The sequence below is a fragment of the Dermacentor variabilis genome, chromosome 11 (assembly GCF_050947875.1).
Source record: "Dermacentor variabilis isolate Ectoservices chromosome 11, ASM5094787v1, whole genome shotgun sequence".
NCBI lineage: Eukaryota > Metazoa > Arthropoda > Arachnida > Ixodida > Ixodidae > Dermacentor > Dermacentor variabilis.
Genome location: NC_134578.1, coordinates 12,280,861 through 12,297,200, shown reverse-complemented (window position 1 = coordinate 12,297,200; position 16,340 = coordinate 12,280,861). Strand labels below are relative to the sequence as shown.

The following is a 16,340-nucleotide window of genomic DNA, read 5'->3' as shown; positions in this document are numbered from 1 at the left end:
GTGGCATATGTACAGCTGCTGAGGAACGTCAATGTGTGTGCGCACAGTTAAGGGTCATGCCAGCAGTGAGAGCCCGAACGCTATCATGGCTCCGGCAGAGTTGATGAAACGGAACGGGACGGGCTTAACAGGTAGTCAGCTAGCCTGCTTGAGCTAATCAGCTAACCTATACATGCTTATCAGTTTATAGCACTTTGGCTATCTCTCCTTACACCCCCGTCACACGGGCACCGGCAAACTCCTTTTAACTCCGTCCTCTTAATCTCGAGGGAGATGCAATCGATGTCACACGGTTGCCCTTCCGCTAAGGGAGTTAAAGGAGCTTTTGGTCAAGGGAGATCGGCGATCTCCCTCGGCGGCTGAAGGAAGCCACTCCCATGCCCATACTTTTTCTTGTAAAAGTGATAATTACTGTTTGCATTAAAAGTAACGTAGTGTGTGTTTAGAATGTTTCTTTTGAAATAAATAAATGCCCGAGCACAATTCAGTTACAGTTATGCTTACTACTGCACAATACTCTCGACCTAGGCCGCTTGCCATCATGTTTTTCTCGTCTTCCAGGGCGTTTACATGGATGGAATAGCTTTAGTGAAAGGTCCTGCGAGCTACTGGGCGCAAGGCCCCATAGAGCGGGCTACTCCCACGTTGGGACCGGGAGTTGTAACTCCCTGGCAGCATCGTGGGCTCGCTGGACGGCCCAGAGCTGCTCCGCCAGGTCCATGTGGCGTAATGCTTCTTGTAGCCTGGCGGAGTCTTGATTCTTGTTTGCGTGGGTCCGATCACACGGCCAGAGCAAGTGATACACGTCTAGTGTCCTATGACAATTTTCGCTATATGGCGTTGTGTATAGGTCAGGCGTGTAGTGATGTAGTCTGTTCTGCGTGGGGTACGTGTTGGTTTGAAGCACGCTGAACGTGAGGGCTTGAGGCCTGGTGAGCTTATTGTGAGGTGTGCTGTATATTCTGCGGTCTAGATAAAAGTGCTTTGTGATCTAGTTGTATGTAGAGGGAGGGTCCCAATTCTCGTTGGGATGAACCCGACAGAATCGGGTTGAGGCACCTTGTCGGGCTAGAATATGCCTGTCTAGTTTATGTACACGCTAACCAGTCAGACTGAACAAGCGTCGTGTCGGGCTGCATTAACGTTAGCCCGACCTGTTTGCAGTGCACATATAAATGCGGAGGGGTCCGGCCCGCCAGCGCCGAGACTTGTGCGAGAACACTGGGATGTCGTGATTTATGCGGCGGCAGCGGTTATAGTATTCGGACAAGGTCAAGGCAAGGCACGGTGCAGTGCAACCTCATCGTAGCGATAAGACCCACGAAATAGAGCTGTTGCAGACAGCAGCGGGAACCGGCAGCCCGGTTCCAAGACGTTCATGTCACGGCTCGGCGCTGTATGCCGTCGCTGTCCCGAGCCGTCAGAAGCGAGTTCATGTAAACGTGGTAAGGTCTGGCTCGGTCAGCCCGAATTCCGATTCTACCCACGCGCGTCGGGTTCATGTAAACGTGGCCTTTGTCGTGATAGTCGTGCAGCGGTCGGTGTGAATCCAGGGAAAGCACGGGGAAGGCGGCAGATGGAAGTTCAAGACGATGAGAAAAACGAGAACAAAGTGAAAGCAGGAGCCAACGTTTCGACAAGTGGACTTGTCTTCTTTAATGGGACATATGCTTTCCTTGCCACAGCATACATAGGTGTGGTTCTTCTAAAGAGAAGAGGGCGTAAGGCAGGTGGGTGCGGCAACGAACGAAGGTGTGTCAGCGGTGAGGGTGTCGAATTGAGAATAAAGGAGTGCTGTGCACAAGGCCATGGACACGGCCGTCTGTCAATTACGTGTCAACGCCCGTGAGTCAGTCGGCGTGTCAACGGTGTGCACAGCAGCCCTCTATTACCTGTTGCACTGGTGGTCGTGAACTATCGAGTCTCTGAAAAAGGAGCGGCAGAAACCGGTGCTCGTTAAAAAGAAGTAATAAAGTAAGAATAGAAAATACTGAAATGGAATAAATAAATAAGTAAATAAAAGGGAGAAAACGGAAAGAAGAATTTAGCGTAGTGAATCGATTCTAAAGCTCCCTTTTAAACGTTTATGCCTATTGGTTGCAATGCCTTGAACTTATGGATAAGGTATGATTCTCTGTATTTTCTTTCTCGTTCAGAACGGAAATTTGACTGTAAGATGTAGAGTTTAAGTTTATCAAAGTTATGACCTATTTGGTTGAAATGCTCGGTGACAGCTTTGGGAAGCTTTTTAGCTGTGTCCGCAATATGTCCGTTTAATCTCACGTTCATTGGTTGTCCCGTTTCACCTATATATTGTTTCTTACAGGAGGAATATTCAAGCATATAAATCACATCGGAACTTGTGCAAGTGAAGCTAGATTTGACTTCGTGTGTATAACTATTTGCGGTGCTTTTAATTTTAATGTCACTTGGAAGGTGCCTGCAGGTTTTGCACCTGGGGCGACAGCATGTTCTTATTACGGGGGAATATTGGTGCCCACAGCTTCAGTATATCCTTCCAGGCATTTTCCAAGTGAAGGCCATTATATAGCTACGTGCTTCAGAATTTTTCGGAACTCCACATACTGCATTTCTTGAAGCAGCGCGAGGGCACTTTGTATATTAGCACTCTTTTTCAAATAAAAAAATACGCCGACGACTTCGTCCGCCTTATATATGGCAAACAAGACGTATTTTCCACTGCAATGTTGATCTAATTGCACGGACGTACATGCAAATGTGTTTCATGCTCTTCTATTAGCACTGCCGCTACGCCATTTTTCTTATCCATCCTCACGTTAGCATTGCCGGAACAAAAAGAAATGCAATCATATAGCCGCGCATGCAGTTATGTGGAGGTATCTGTAATCAACTTGCCGATGTTGAACCCGGTTGAATGTCCTTTCAGGGTGTGAAAGCAGACAGCTCTCGAACAAGCCCGAATCTTCGGCAACCTGAATACTGCGTACAGCTGCGCTTGGCTATCGTTACTGGCATCTGTGGCAACCGCAAAAACTCCTAATTTTTAGCACACTCACCATGCAACCTTGAGCATGGCATATCCCAACAATCACTGCGTTAATTCTAACCAGATGTATCACCGTGAGGTACTTTCGTCTTACACAGCAAGGGTCCGAAGTGGCTGGAGATGCTCAGCAGGATGTTATGCTCCAGCAAATAATCCGTGAACAAAAATATTCCGTGCGGGTAAAGTCCTCCGGCAAAAAACGGCTGGAGTCAATGTTACTTCTCTTGGCATTGAAAACTGCTGGCAAGCTTCAACGAAACGTGCGTATCACCAAGCAGTTTTACCATGCGAAATGCTGTTTTTGCAGAGGAAAATGCATAATGTTAAAATGTTCACCTTAGCGCGATGCAACAATGCACCCAAACTCATATGCTGATCCTATACTGCTCTAAAATGAAGATATTTTTAGCTCCTTGATAACCGACGTTGCTAACGGTAGTGAGGATTGCGTTAGCCCGCAAAAGCACAAATCTGAAAAAGCGTGTGGAATCAGCCTAGAGCGGCCTGCAGAGAGAGAAATGAAATTCGAAAGGCAGGTAGGTTAACCGGTAGATAGATATCCAGTTTACTACACTGTATTGGGGAAGGGCAAGCGGAGTCAGAAAGATAAAAGCTCACACAGAAATTTGGAGGTAAAAAAAGAGGGGACTCCGTTCCACGAAGTGAAAACGTATACTACGCGTGAGCGTACTTTCTCTAATTTCTGCTGTTATTGGTTAATTTTCTCTCATTGTTTGTCGAATTATTTAGCTTGCTTTTAGCCCAATTCAGGACATCAAAATTACGTATACATTATTAAATGATTATTTTATTTCACATCTCATTCACCAGGATCCGTTCTTTCCAAGCGCCAATACAGAACTGATTACGTGCCTCTCGAAGTAACGAGTTATAATTATGTCGGGCGTTGAAGCCATCCGCTCCGCGCCGCGCTACCTATGCGTGTTAGCAACGCGCCTGCAGCTATTCCGATGGCGTCATCTCCAGCGCCGCTTGCCTATCCTTATCTAGGCCATCTATCACCCGCCGTGACAGCTGCGCCGCTGACCTCATTATTGGCGCTCTGCCAACTTTTATCGCCGAGCTTCATACACCCGCATCGTGAATCTTCAGAGTGGGGGCATATACGCTCACGCGTAAAAATATCAGTGCGAGATACTGAAGCAACATTAGGGAAATAGAGCTATAGCTGAGCGCAGTGGCGTAGCTAGGTCATCTGGCAGCTAGGGCCCTTAGCTCAATTCTGTCACCTCCCCCCCCCAGGTGTAGTATATGAAGGCGAGGATATCGACAATTTTCGGGTGTCTTCAGACGTATGACACCCCCCCTACTGCCTCCCCCCGTTGCTACGCCACTGGCTGAGCGGTTTTATGGGCCAGTGGTACGAGAGGGCGAGCGAACACGGCAGCAAAGCGCTGGACGAAAGGAATGTGGCTCAGCGACCACTCGCTCGGTCGAGCGGAGTAAATAGGGTGCCTCGATGCCGCTGTTTGCGACAGTTTGCTGCGCCACCTGTCGAACAAGGATGGAGTTACTGTGAAAACATCAGTACACTCGATTCAGGTTCTCGATCGCGGTCATCCACTTCAAATCGTCGCCAAACGGCCTCGTTGCTGAAACTACTCGCAGGATACAGAGGTCCTCTTCGGCAATGAAACACCTCCAAGGCTTTTTCGCCTGCAGGCGAGCCAGCCCAGCGTTTGAAGACACCGCCAACATGCCGCTGTTCGTGCGGGTGATCGCCATGTTTGTATCGTAAATACGCTGGTAACTCTGCAATAAGGCCAGCGCTTCTTAAAGGGACACTAAAGGTTACCAGAAACTCAAGTTAAAGTGGTAGAGCAATGTTCTAGAACGTCTAAGGCGTCAATATAATCGTGAACAGAGCTTTAGTAACCGAGAAATTGAGGTAAATGCATGACACGATTTGAGACCCCCCAGCGACATTCCGGTACTAGCCCGATGACGAAAGGACTCCTCATAATTTGTGTTACTAATACTCAACTACTCGTATTAAAAATATCATTTCATTCGATTATAAGACGGAAAAAAATGTTATTTGTCTACGTCTATTCGATTCTAAGAAAAAATAACATTTTGACGTTACCCTTCAGTAATATGGGTGTTTGAAAGGTTTCGTTTTCGCTCGACTCTGCGCGCTCGACTCTGCGCCGCGCACGCTTTGGAGTTTCAGTAGTTTCGTTATCGCGTCGTGCTGTGAGGGTTCTGCTGGCTCGCGAAACTTTCATTTGGAACAAGCAGCGATAATGCCACGTCCATGTGATGTCGTGGGAAGCCCTCGTTGCTTTCCCGCTCCGGAGAGCCGGTGTCGAGGCCGCCGGCAGTGCGAGCCCTCAGCAGCAGGTCGCGCTCGTCGGTGCTCAAATCGCTGAAGTTGAGCCCACCATCGCGAGCCAATCTGTCGGTGTCAGGGTCCATTGCGACGAGCGTCGAAGTTAGCGTCATAGAATGAAGTACCAGCTTATGGGCGTCTTGCGCTGGAGTTTGAGGTATAGTAGCGGCGCCTGGTGGCGGTGCGGGAAACGACATCTGGGTCGTGCCAGCTTGGGTCGTATTGAGCCCTGGCTGTGGCGAAGCACGTTTCTAGACCGAGTTTTGCGTCGATTCGCACATTTTTATGCCCTGTTGCGAGTGCGAAAAGGCTCGTCGCTTCTCATAGACCACGCCGACCACGCTACGAGCTCGTAACGAAAACGGACTCTCCGTGTGCCGTGGGACGTAATTTGGGACGTAATTCGTTTCTCCTTCCGCTAGCCACTATACTCCCGCTTTCGCTCTGCTGTCGGCTCTGTCTTGGCTCTGTTTCTGGCCGCGCGTTCGCGTTTTGCGCAGAAAAGCCGTAGCGCCGTCTGCGGACGCCGTTCTACTCACCGATGGCGCAACGTCACTATGAGACCATGATGTCAGTACTCCTCGATCGGAGGGCGGGCGATTTGAACTGCGCTAGAGGTACGCGGACGCTTCAGAACGCATTTTCTCTTGAAATAAGTCTCTCCTTGGCACGAAACAAGCGTTTCGAGGTTTCTGTGATGGTATTTCAACAGTCCACGTTGACTTAATAGTAACCTTTAGTGTCCCTTTAATTCCGGCAGGAGAGTCGATGGAAGTGATGGCGCTGCGCATGGTGGCACTGTGTACAGCCAGGTTCTAAAGCCCCTTTAGCAGGTTCAGGTTCAAGGTCAGCTAGCCCTGGGTGCCTCAATGTTCCTCTTGCCCGCCACTGAAGAGTGGGACATTAAGGTTTCTTAGCAGGTTAGATCATTTTTGTTACATCTCTAGGTCAACTATGCCCATTCATTCTCTTCAATGACCATGGCAGTAATTGGCTGCCTTCCATGGTCCTTGTGCTATATATATAGTTAAACCTCGATATAAAGACCTTCAATATAACCAAATTGCTTTTATAACAAAGTATTTCTTGTTTTACATAGAACATGTGTCTTGAACTCCAAGTTAACTAAGTTGGTTGCGTGTGATTTGAATATCACACGCATTAGCTTGATCAAGCGCGAGCTGCCGTGGCTCTGCACAGTCTTTGTACACGCCCAGTGCCTGGAGTTCACGTAATCTGAAGCTTCAGAGATGCATTCTACGGAGACGTAGTAGAAGCATTTGCTCCCCTCTGCTCACGCTCTTTATCACGCCAGCGTTATTGCAGCGTGTTCGCGATCAAGTGAGATCTGTTCACATTTGCCTGTGTGCGCGACATCATGCTTGCTAATTTAAGTAATAAATTAATGTTCCCTGCAATTTATACTGCCGAATAACTAGGAACCTTACTTGATATAGTTGTGTAATACTTTGCCATCGCTATCAATGGTTTGCCTTTGGTGCAACACTGCAACTTTGACATTGAAATTCGTTTTTTCCGATTGTCCAATGAATTAGAAATTTTTACGCCCCTTCCGCATAAGAATATCTGCAGGCAATGATAATTTATTTGCATAAAGAGTCAACATTCAATATAAAAATATCTAGATAAAACGAAGTGCCGGTTTTACCGACTTCGTTATATCGAGATACACAATGCCAGACTGGGAGCCAGCTTTGGTACGACCACGGCGTTAGGGGGAGATTTCATTTAAACTTTTGCCACCCTGCTTATCAGTGTCGTATCTGTTGGGTTTCGCTAAGCATGAGGCAATAATCCGGGAGACCTGGCAGGCATACATATATATATTTGGCTCGTGGATATCTGAAAAGCATGCATACTTGTTAATATTCCAATGGTTTTATTATATAAACACAACTCCTAAGATGTAACACATCCCATGTTATATATTTTTTATACAAACGGGTAACACCTGAAATGTTACAACACCTTGTGTGTCACATACATGGCAAGCCATCACGCCAGTGTAACGACGCCGAAGTCGCAACTCCTCATGCTCCCCACGCTAGAGCCAGGTGCGAGAAAAAATCTCAGCTGATGGCCGCTTCCCATTGTTCAGACTTAAATATGTGGAACACAGCTTGCCTCATGCCTTCCTATGCAAGCTACAACAAAATGCACTGTAGGTAGCCACACAAGCACTTCTGCGCTCATGCACTTCCAACTTAAAAGTTTCTGCAGCAGTGTGCTTGAGAGCTGGATGCACTAGGCTATTGGGCAATGTTCATGCTTGGTAAATTATGAAAGGTGTTGGCGGCTACAGACTCTGCGAATGAAGGTGTCCCCACATGTGCTTGAGAGACCACATTTATTATTATAGGAGATGATGTAGCTCATAGCAGATGTTGCTGGTGTTGCTGCTCAAGGTGGTGCTTGGGCCAGTAATCCACAAAGCCCATTGACAAGTATGTGCGGTAGTAGGAATGAAGGATAAAGTGTTTATTTTACATTATTTACACTAATTCCAGATACAGAGGCCCACTCTATACAGGAGCATATTCCTACATCTCAACACGACCAAGGGCATTAATTAGATGTTTGCCACAAGGCAACCCCACCCATAGCGCCTATCCAGAAGTCAACGCAGCGTTGACACCGACTGGTGACAGGTCCACAAAAGGCCCCTATACCTCTACCTGACAAGCTTAACTAATGGATAAAAGGGGCCCAAGTCGACAGCTGCCAAAGAACAGCACTAACCTCGCATTCCCAGAGTTCGGCGCACTTGCTGAATTTGCTATATATGCAGGGCATATTTAGCACCATTGGAGGTGCAGAGCGGCGGAAAAATGAGACTGTGATTGGCTGGGATACACTCATCATCTTCCCTAGTCTAGGCGCCTAGGGAAGACGATGGTATTAAATGCAGAGACCTTTCATGCAGAGAGGGAGAGCTCATGTGTCCACATGTGAACTCGGACATTCAATATGCTCCTACATGGAGTGGGCTTCCGTACGTGTAGCCAGTGTACACAATGTAACTAAACCCTTTTTCCTTCATTCCTACTACCAGACGTACTCGTCGATGGGCTTGGTGGATTTCTGGCCCAAACGCCACCTTGAGCTGCAACAATATTAAGCATCCGAGTCCATGTCAAGACACATAAACCCGACCTCACTGCACCAAAGGTCTCCAGTTTTAATGCCGTTGTTTTCCCTAGGTGTCTAGATTAGGAAATCTGATGACGGCATCGCGGCCAATAACAATCGTCGAATCGGTCGCAATATCTCGCTCATGGTGTAACACCATTCCAATGAACTCCACATCCAATGTTGTACCTTTACCCCCGCATATTTAGCACTGTGAGAATCCGAGGTCAAAGCCAATCCCACAGTAGCATTTGACATTGGCCCTCTTCATCAATTAGTCCAGGTTGTCAGGTTCAGGTAGAAGGGTCTTTTGTTGACCCATCAAGTCAGCACCAACACTGTGTTGACTTCTGAATAGGCGCTGATGAATTGGTGGGTTGGCCTCATGATAAATGTCTAATTAATGCACTTGGCCATGTTGAGACGTAACACTGGTTAACACTGTGTGCATAGCAAGACGTTCTTGAGAACAATGTCTGCTGCGAGTGCCAAAGAAATCACTGAAGTCCATTTTATTTCTTTATTGACAGTATCGTTTACAGTTTAACATCCAATACTACACATGGTTTATGAGTGATGACACAGCAGTAAACCAGATTGATTCTAATCACCTGGGATTTCCATACCACATGTCTAAATTCAAGTACAAAAGTTTTGCATTCTTCTTGCAACAGAATGCAACCTCTGCAGCCCAATAAAGAATGCACAAACATGCACTCGACGAACGACCACGTACTCTCAAAACAACACCAAAGCCACTATGCCATTACAGTAAATTTTTTTTGCTTTAACTATGCTCCTCTGCTTCTGTGGTCAAGTACTGCGAAATGCTCACTGCATCCTGACTCTGTGTCCCAACGTGGCCGTGACGTGACTCTAAGTGGCGCGTTAGTTCACTTTTTTTAGAAAACCCTTTGTCACACACTGGACAATGGTGCTGGTAGTGGCCTCTGTGCACCACTTCTTCATGCCTCCTTACACTCCTGATTCGTGTGAACGTCTTCCCACACACCTCGCAGGCATGAGGCCTTCCGTCCGTGTGCTGGGACAGCATGTGTTCGATGAGCATGTGCTTTTGCGTGAAGGCCTGGCCGCAGTTGGGGCATACACTGGCACATGTGTCATCGTCCACATGCAACCTCTGGTGGCAAGCCAATTGAGATTGCTGGGTGAAACGTTGCCCACACTCTTCACACTCGTACAACGTCCCATCCGACTGCTCTCTCTCATCCAAATGGTCTCTCAGGTGCCGGTCTCGATCTTCCCGCTGGCTGAAGCCCTTTTTACAGAATTGGCACTGAAATGGCTCCTCACCTCTGAGAGTCCTTTCTTGCAAACTGAGAAGGTTTCTGAAAATTTGCAGCATAGAAGGGAAGGATATCAGTTGACATATAGTTATTTGCAAATATCATACCATATTCTCACATAAGCACTGCATTTCTTTCTTTTTTTAAATTTGGAACTGAATCTTTTTAGTGTGGAGCCTACAGGACTAACTAAAAAATAAATGTGTATCTACACTCGTACAACCTTTCATCAAAGTGGTCTTTTAGGTGCCGGTCGAGATACTCCCGCTGGCTGAAGGTCTTTTGACAGAACTGGCACTCAAATGGCTGCACGCCTCTGGGTGTCCATTTATGCAAGCCGAGACGGCCCCTGCAAAGTGCAGAATAGATGGCAAGAGTGAGAGTTAACATATAAACAGTGTTTGGTACAAAGATCATATATTCTATAATAGTAACTCTTTTCTTTCTTAAGTTTACATCTGAATTTCTGGAGTGCAGCGCCTATAGGAGTAACTAAAAATAAATATGCACCTACTTTGAAAAACAGGCATACTTGCCACCATACATAATGATCTTGGGAAGCATTTATTTCAGCTTCATTCACCTTTTAATTCGTCATAGCTGGCATGTAACAAGAGCTGGAGCAGTTGGAGTTCAACATACACAGGCTGTTCAAAGATGATGTCTGTATGTTGGTTTCGACTTCCCATTGCATATAAAACAATAATAAATAATATACCAGAGTTTTCACGGGACACATAAACAGAATGTTACCACTGACAGTACCCTCATACGTTTGAGATGGTGTGGGAGTGCCAAAAGCTCTCCACAAATGAGTACAGCACACATCAAGCATGCAGGTTCTCCTGTCAAAAAAAGACTGCAAGCACAGGATGACAACTGAAAAATATAGAATTCAATGCACAGCCTTCGAGTCTGAGACGTCTGAGCGCACAAATGCACAGCAGCAAGCACAGCCTACAGAAAGCAGCATGGGCTCTCACTCTGCGCTTGGGGAATGCATGACAGCACAAGGTACGGGAAGGTGGAATAGGAATTTTGCGATAACAAGGTTATGAGTGTCGCATCAGCAAATACTGTAGAACCCCGCTGATATGTTGCTCATTCATATGTTTTCCCGGGTATAATGTCACTGCAGCCTGGTCCAAAGAGCTCCTGTGTATTAGAATGCCCTTTGGTATGTTGTCATTTCTGCATTATATGTTGAGACTTTGGCATATAATTACAAGTATCAAAGTACCACCTACATCATAAGAAAGTTGAAAAGAAAAAGGTAAATAGTGCTAGACATGCTAGCTGCGCACTTCAGACCACCATCAATGCATACTTCGATGTGCCACTGTCTTGATGGGTGTGTCTAGGCATAAATTTTCCAAATTTCAGAAACCTTACAATGCACTGTTCGCTACTCACTCTGCCTGCATAATCATGTGCCAATATGGCCGCAGAGTTAAGCAGAAATGACTACACTATAGCTATGTGCTACTAGAAGACAATGATGTTGACCTTTGGATTTAGTGGGACGAACCCATAAGAGGCTACTGCAGATCTGACGCTGACACATGCCTTCCTTGATGTTCGCTGGCTTTCATGTTGGCCAGTGCTTGCTACCCTTGTAAATACACCCGGTAAATAGTTTTGCTATGGTGCTTTTACATGACACTTATTTGGGGAAGGTGCGGGGCACTTTTGGCGACAGAGCTACACAGCAGATGCCACCTCGAATCTACCGCCATGCCTGTGGCTGAAGACACGGCGCTGCCACCTACACCTACGACCTTATCCCGTGACCTATTTTTGGGGCAAATAGTGTTGAAATGAATGAGTGACTCAGCATCTACGAGCAAATCAGCAAACAGAATGGCTTGCATACGACAATTTTTATTTCACTGTTATGCTTCCCGTTCTACCACTCCCCTCTGTAATGCCCTCGGGCCTTGAGGGGTACCATAAATAAATAAAATAAATAAATAATGCTGGCAAACGTCATATTTTATCTCGGCGACAGCCCTCACGTTTGGTTTTGGACCCATGATGACAACCTCACCAGCTGGCACAGCAGCTTTGCGCCGTTTTTGGTAACCTGTTTAGTAAACAGCTTGCCGCCAAGAAACAACTGGCAGTACACACCCAGACATCAAATGAACCTCCCCTGTCATACATACAGGACGTGCTGGCTTTGCGTCTACAGGCTAACATGTCTGGCTGGCGTCTACATGTCTGAGGCTGGCAAGATCGCCCATATTTTGAAGGGTATTGTGGACAATGCGTTCAATCTGCTTGTCTTCACCAGTGTGACCACCGTTGATAGCGTGATTAAAGAGTGTCGTCATCTAGAGCAAGCAAAATGCTGGCACATCTTACCTCAGTTCGAGCGTCTGCCGAATACCGCTGCAACGTCGTCCTACAAGGCAACTCCTTGTCAACTATCCACATCAGACAATGTGATGTGCATTGTCTGCAGAGAACTCGACGCTGTCTATCCGGCTTCTTATAAACACATGGTATCCGACACCTTGACAACGGCTGTTCCCTTGATCCAAGCCATTGTACACCAGCAATTTGAAAACCTTGGCCTCCGCTTTACTGTCTGCACCATGAACACTCCTGAAAGTGCTCTAGTCTCCGCGGACAGGCCTCGGCACGGACCGTACGCCCTTCATCGTTCCAGAAACCCACTGGAATGCAGAACAGCTGATGATAAACCTATCTCGTTCTACTGCAGCTGAGCTGGGACACACTGCTCACTACTGCCCCAGCCAGTGGCACTCACAGTCCCATAGCCCATTTACGCTAACACAGGTTCCTTCCGTAGTGTAAGCCACTATGCGCTCCGCACCGAATCCTCTGTACCCATTGTCCCCGAGGAAAGTACCCGCTACGCCCAGCCACTGTTATCTCATTCACAGGCTCGTCACCACTATCCTTTACCTTTTAGCCATCGCTTTTCGCTGGAAAACTAGACTGCACAGCTTCTGGAGTTGAAGCTGCACCCCTGTCGAACTTGACCTAAAATCTTCAGTTGCCCTTATGTGCCGACCAGAACACTCCTAAGTCCACATCGACAGCGTCCCTGTCAGAGCTTTGGTTGATAGTGGGGGGCACATCTCTGTCATGTGTGCCAGTTTTCATTGACACATGAAGAAGGTCCTTACACCTCCCACGACTCATGTTGTACGTGTCGACAGCGTGATGGTCGCTGTTGGGGTGTGCACAGCCTGAGTTACCGTTGCTGATCACCAGGTGGTTGTTATTTTTAGTCCTTGCGCAGCACCCTCATGACCTCGTAATTGGACATGATTCTTTGTCCTGCGCAGTCTGCTCTGATTGATTGCTCCACCATTAACCTCCGCCTTGAAATGCCTCGCCTATTTGAATCCAGTGACCAACCTCTTCCGTCTCACTTGCATGGCAGCAATTTTGTTTGCTACAATCTCAAAACATGACATATGTCGAATTGTCAGGTTGGCCACCTGTTCCAGATGGTGAATACTATGTGACACCTCTTACTGACAGTATCGCTGCACCCTACATGGTCCCGAGAATCACGGCAAACAGAACCTGCCTTCCAATTGTGAATTTCGGCTTCATCAAGCAAGCACTTCCAGAGGAAATTTCCGTAAACTGCCTTTGCCCCCTGCAAAACTTTCAGCTAGAAGTTTTTGAAATTTTGAATTAGATGCTACAAGTCCTCTGAAGCGTACTCCGACATCGGCAACTTGTGGCAGCTGCAAAATTTACAGCATGATCACCAATGGCCTTCCCACTGATCATACTGGCATGCTCAGACGTATTCTCGAGTCGCATCGTGACATTTTCGACTTTGGTAATCGGCCTTTGGGCAAGACATCCATTGTCACACATCACATACACATAGGCGATGCCAGCCCTGTTCACCGATGCCCCTATCAAGTGTCTGCATCTGAGCAAAGCATCATCCAGCAGGAAGTCAACAAGATGCTTGCAAAGGACATTATCAAGCCATCCTTCAGTCCTTGGGCATCGCCTGTAGTTTTAGTGAAAAAGAAGAATGGATTATGGCACTCTTGTATGAACTATCGGCACCTCAACAACATTATGAAGACGCTTACCAATTACCGCAAATTGATGACACCCTTGATTGTCTGTATATTGCCACTTACTTCTCTTCTATGGACCTTTGACCTGGACATTAGCAGATTGCTGTGGACCTCACAGACTGAGAGAAAATGGCTTTTGTAACTCCTGATGGGTTTTACCAGTTTAAGGTCGTGCCTTTCGGTCTAAGTGATGCCCCAGCCACATTTGATTGAATGACAGATTCTCTGCTTCATGGGTTCAAGTGGTATACATGTTTGTGTTATTTAGATGACATTATTACATTTTAACCTACATTTGATACACACCTCGAATGCCTCACAGCGGTTCTTGAAATGTTCCGCCGTGCCTGACTTCAGCTGAATTCAAAGAAGTGCTGTTTTGGTCATCGCCGCATTACAATCATTGGCCATACTGTGGACGCTACACGTGTACAACCTGAACCAGAGAAAAGTCGAGCTGTGAAAGGCTTTCATATGGCAAAGTCTGCCAAAGATGTTTGCAGATTTGTCGGGCTCTGCTCCTACTTTTGCTGGTTTGTGAAGAATTTTGCACTAATTGTGAAACTGCTATCTTTTTAAACAAGACGCCCCTTTTACCTGGGGTCCTGCACAAGCTGCAGCTTTCTCCGAGCTAACTACACTCCTCACACGGCCTCCGGCCCATTTGGCCCACTTCGATCCATCAGCCCAAATCGAAGTCTGCACTGACGCTAGTGGTTACGAAATAGGCACTGTCTTGGCTCAACTTCAACGTGGAGCAAACTGCATCATCACTTATGCCAGCAGGCTTCTGTCTGCATCGGAGTGAAATGGCTCAATTACAGAACATGAGTGCCCCACTCTCATGTGGGAAGTTGCGCCCTAATCTATTTGGCCGACCACTCACCATAGTTTCCAACCCCCATGCCCTCCGTTGGCTCGCCTCTTTGAAAGACCCTACAGGCAGATTTGCTTGATGGGCACTGTGCCTGCAAGAGTACACCTACACGGTCGTATACAAGACAGGGAACTTGCACAAAGATGCAGATTGTTTGTCCTACTACCCTGTGGTTCTTCACGCACTGAATCCCTTGATTGCATGTTTTCCGTGAGCCAGTTGCTTAACACTGCCGAGGAACAGCATCGAGAGAAATAATTGAGCTTCTGGAATCCTCTCTCCTAGGGACTCTGCGCACATGTTCACCTTCAAGGATGATACCTTATATCGGCATAACATGTACTCTGTTAGTCCCTAGTTATACTATACACCTGCGCTCCACAGTTCTTCGTGAGCTTCACGACGCCCCAGCCGCTAGCCACCTTGGTGTTACACACATGACCACGTGGGCTGTCGCTTCTATTGGCCTGGCCTAGCCTACTCAATCCGGCATTATGTCAGCGCCTGTGAGCTCTGTCAACACCGAAAGAAACTGCCTATGCTTCCTGCTGGGTATCTTCAGCCCAGTGGCATTACACCTGAGCCCTTCTTCCATATAGGTTTCGACATTCTCGGTCACTTTTTACGTCTGCTTCAGGAAACAAATGGGTTGGCATTGCTACCGATTACGCAATGGGCTATGCAATGACATGTGCGCTGCACCCAACTGTGCTACAGACGTGATGGACTTTCTCCTCTATGACGTAATTTTAGTAAACAATGCCTCACGACAATACTGATCAGTCTGTACCTTCCTGTCCAACGTCATTGACAATACCTTGCTCCATGCAGCACAAGATCACCACGTCATACCATCCTCAGACGAACAGGCTCACTGAGCACTTGAATAGCACCTTAACGGGCATGCTTTCAATGTACATGTTGGCTGACCACCATGATTGGGACCTTGCACTGCCATACGTGACATTCACATATATTTCCTCCCACCACCACACTGCTGGATACTCTCCCTTTTACCTTTTGTTCAGACGTGAACCAACTTTAGCGCTGGGCACATTTCTTTCCCTTGCAACTTTGACTGGTGAACGTGCACGCGACGCCACTGCCCAGGAGCGGCAAATAGTCCATAGTATACTTGCTGCTTCGCAAGACAATCAGAAGCGCATTTATGACCAGCGACACTGCGACAAACGTTTTGCTCCGGGTGCCCTCGTGCTACTTTGAACCCTCTCCCGATGTGTGGGCCTTTCTGAAAAGCTCCTTCCTCGCTACACGGGCCTTTACTACATCCTCTGACAAGTGACTCACGTCATGTACAGGATTGTGTCTGCAAGTCCCACTCTATTCCATTGCCCAGTAATGCCGTCCACGTTTCGAGACTCCACCTTTCCTCTGCTGTGGGTCCTTAGTGGCGCCGGGCCGGTGCATGTGCCACAGGGAGTCATGCTACATGTTACTAGAAGACAATGATGTTGACTCTTGGCTTTAGTGGGATATACCCACAAGCGGCCACTGCTGATCTACAGCAACAACGTGCCTTCCATGA

General features: G+C 47.2%; 1 protein-coding gene across 8 annotated transcripts in view; it reads right to left on the bottom strand.

The window, feature by feature from the left end:
- Positions 1–9,039: 9,039 nt before the first annotated feature.
- LOC142564094 (uncharacterized) overlaps positions 9,040–16,340 on the bottom strand; it is a 46,654-nt gene continuing 39,353 nt past the window's right edge. For all 8 annotated transcript variants that reach the window (XM_075674942.1, XM_075674944.1, XM_075674946.1 and 5 more), the window contains 2 exons: positions 10,062–10,187; positions 9,040–9,880 (listed from right to left, as the gene is read on the bottom strand). In XM_075674942.1, coding sequence (XP_075531057.1) covers positions 9,319–9,880; positions 10,062–10,187 — 688 coding nt within the window. In that variant the 3' untranslated portion in view covers positions 9,040–9,318. The remainder of the gene's footprint in view (positions 9,881–10,061; positions 10,188–16,340) is intronic.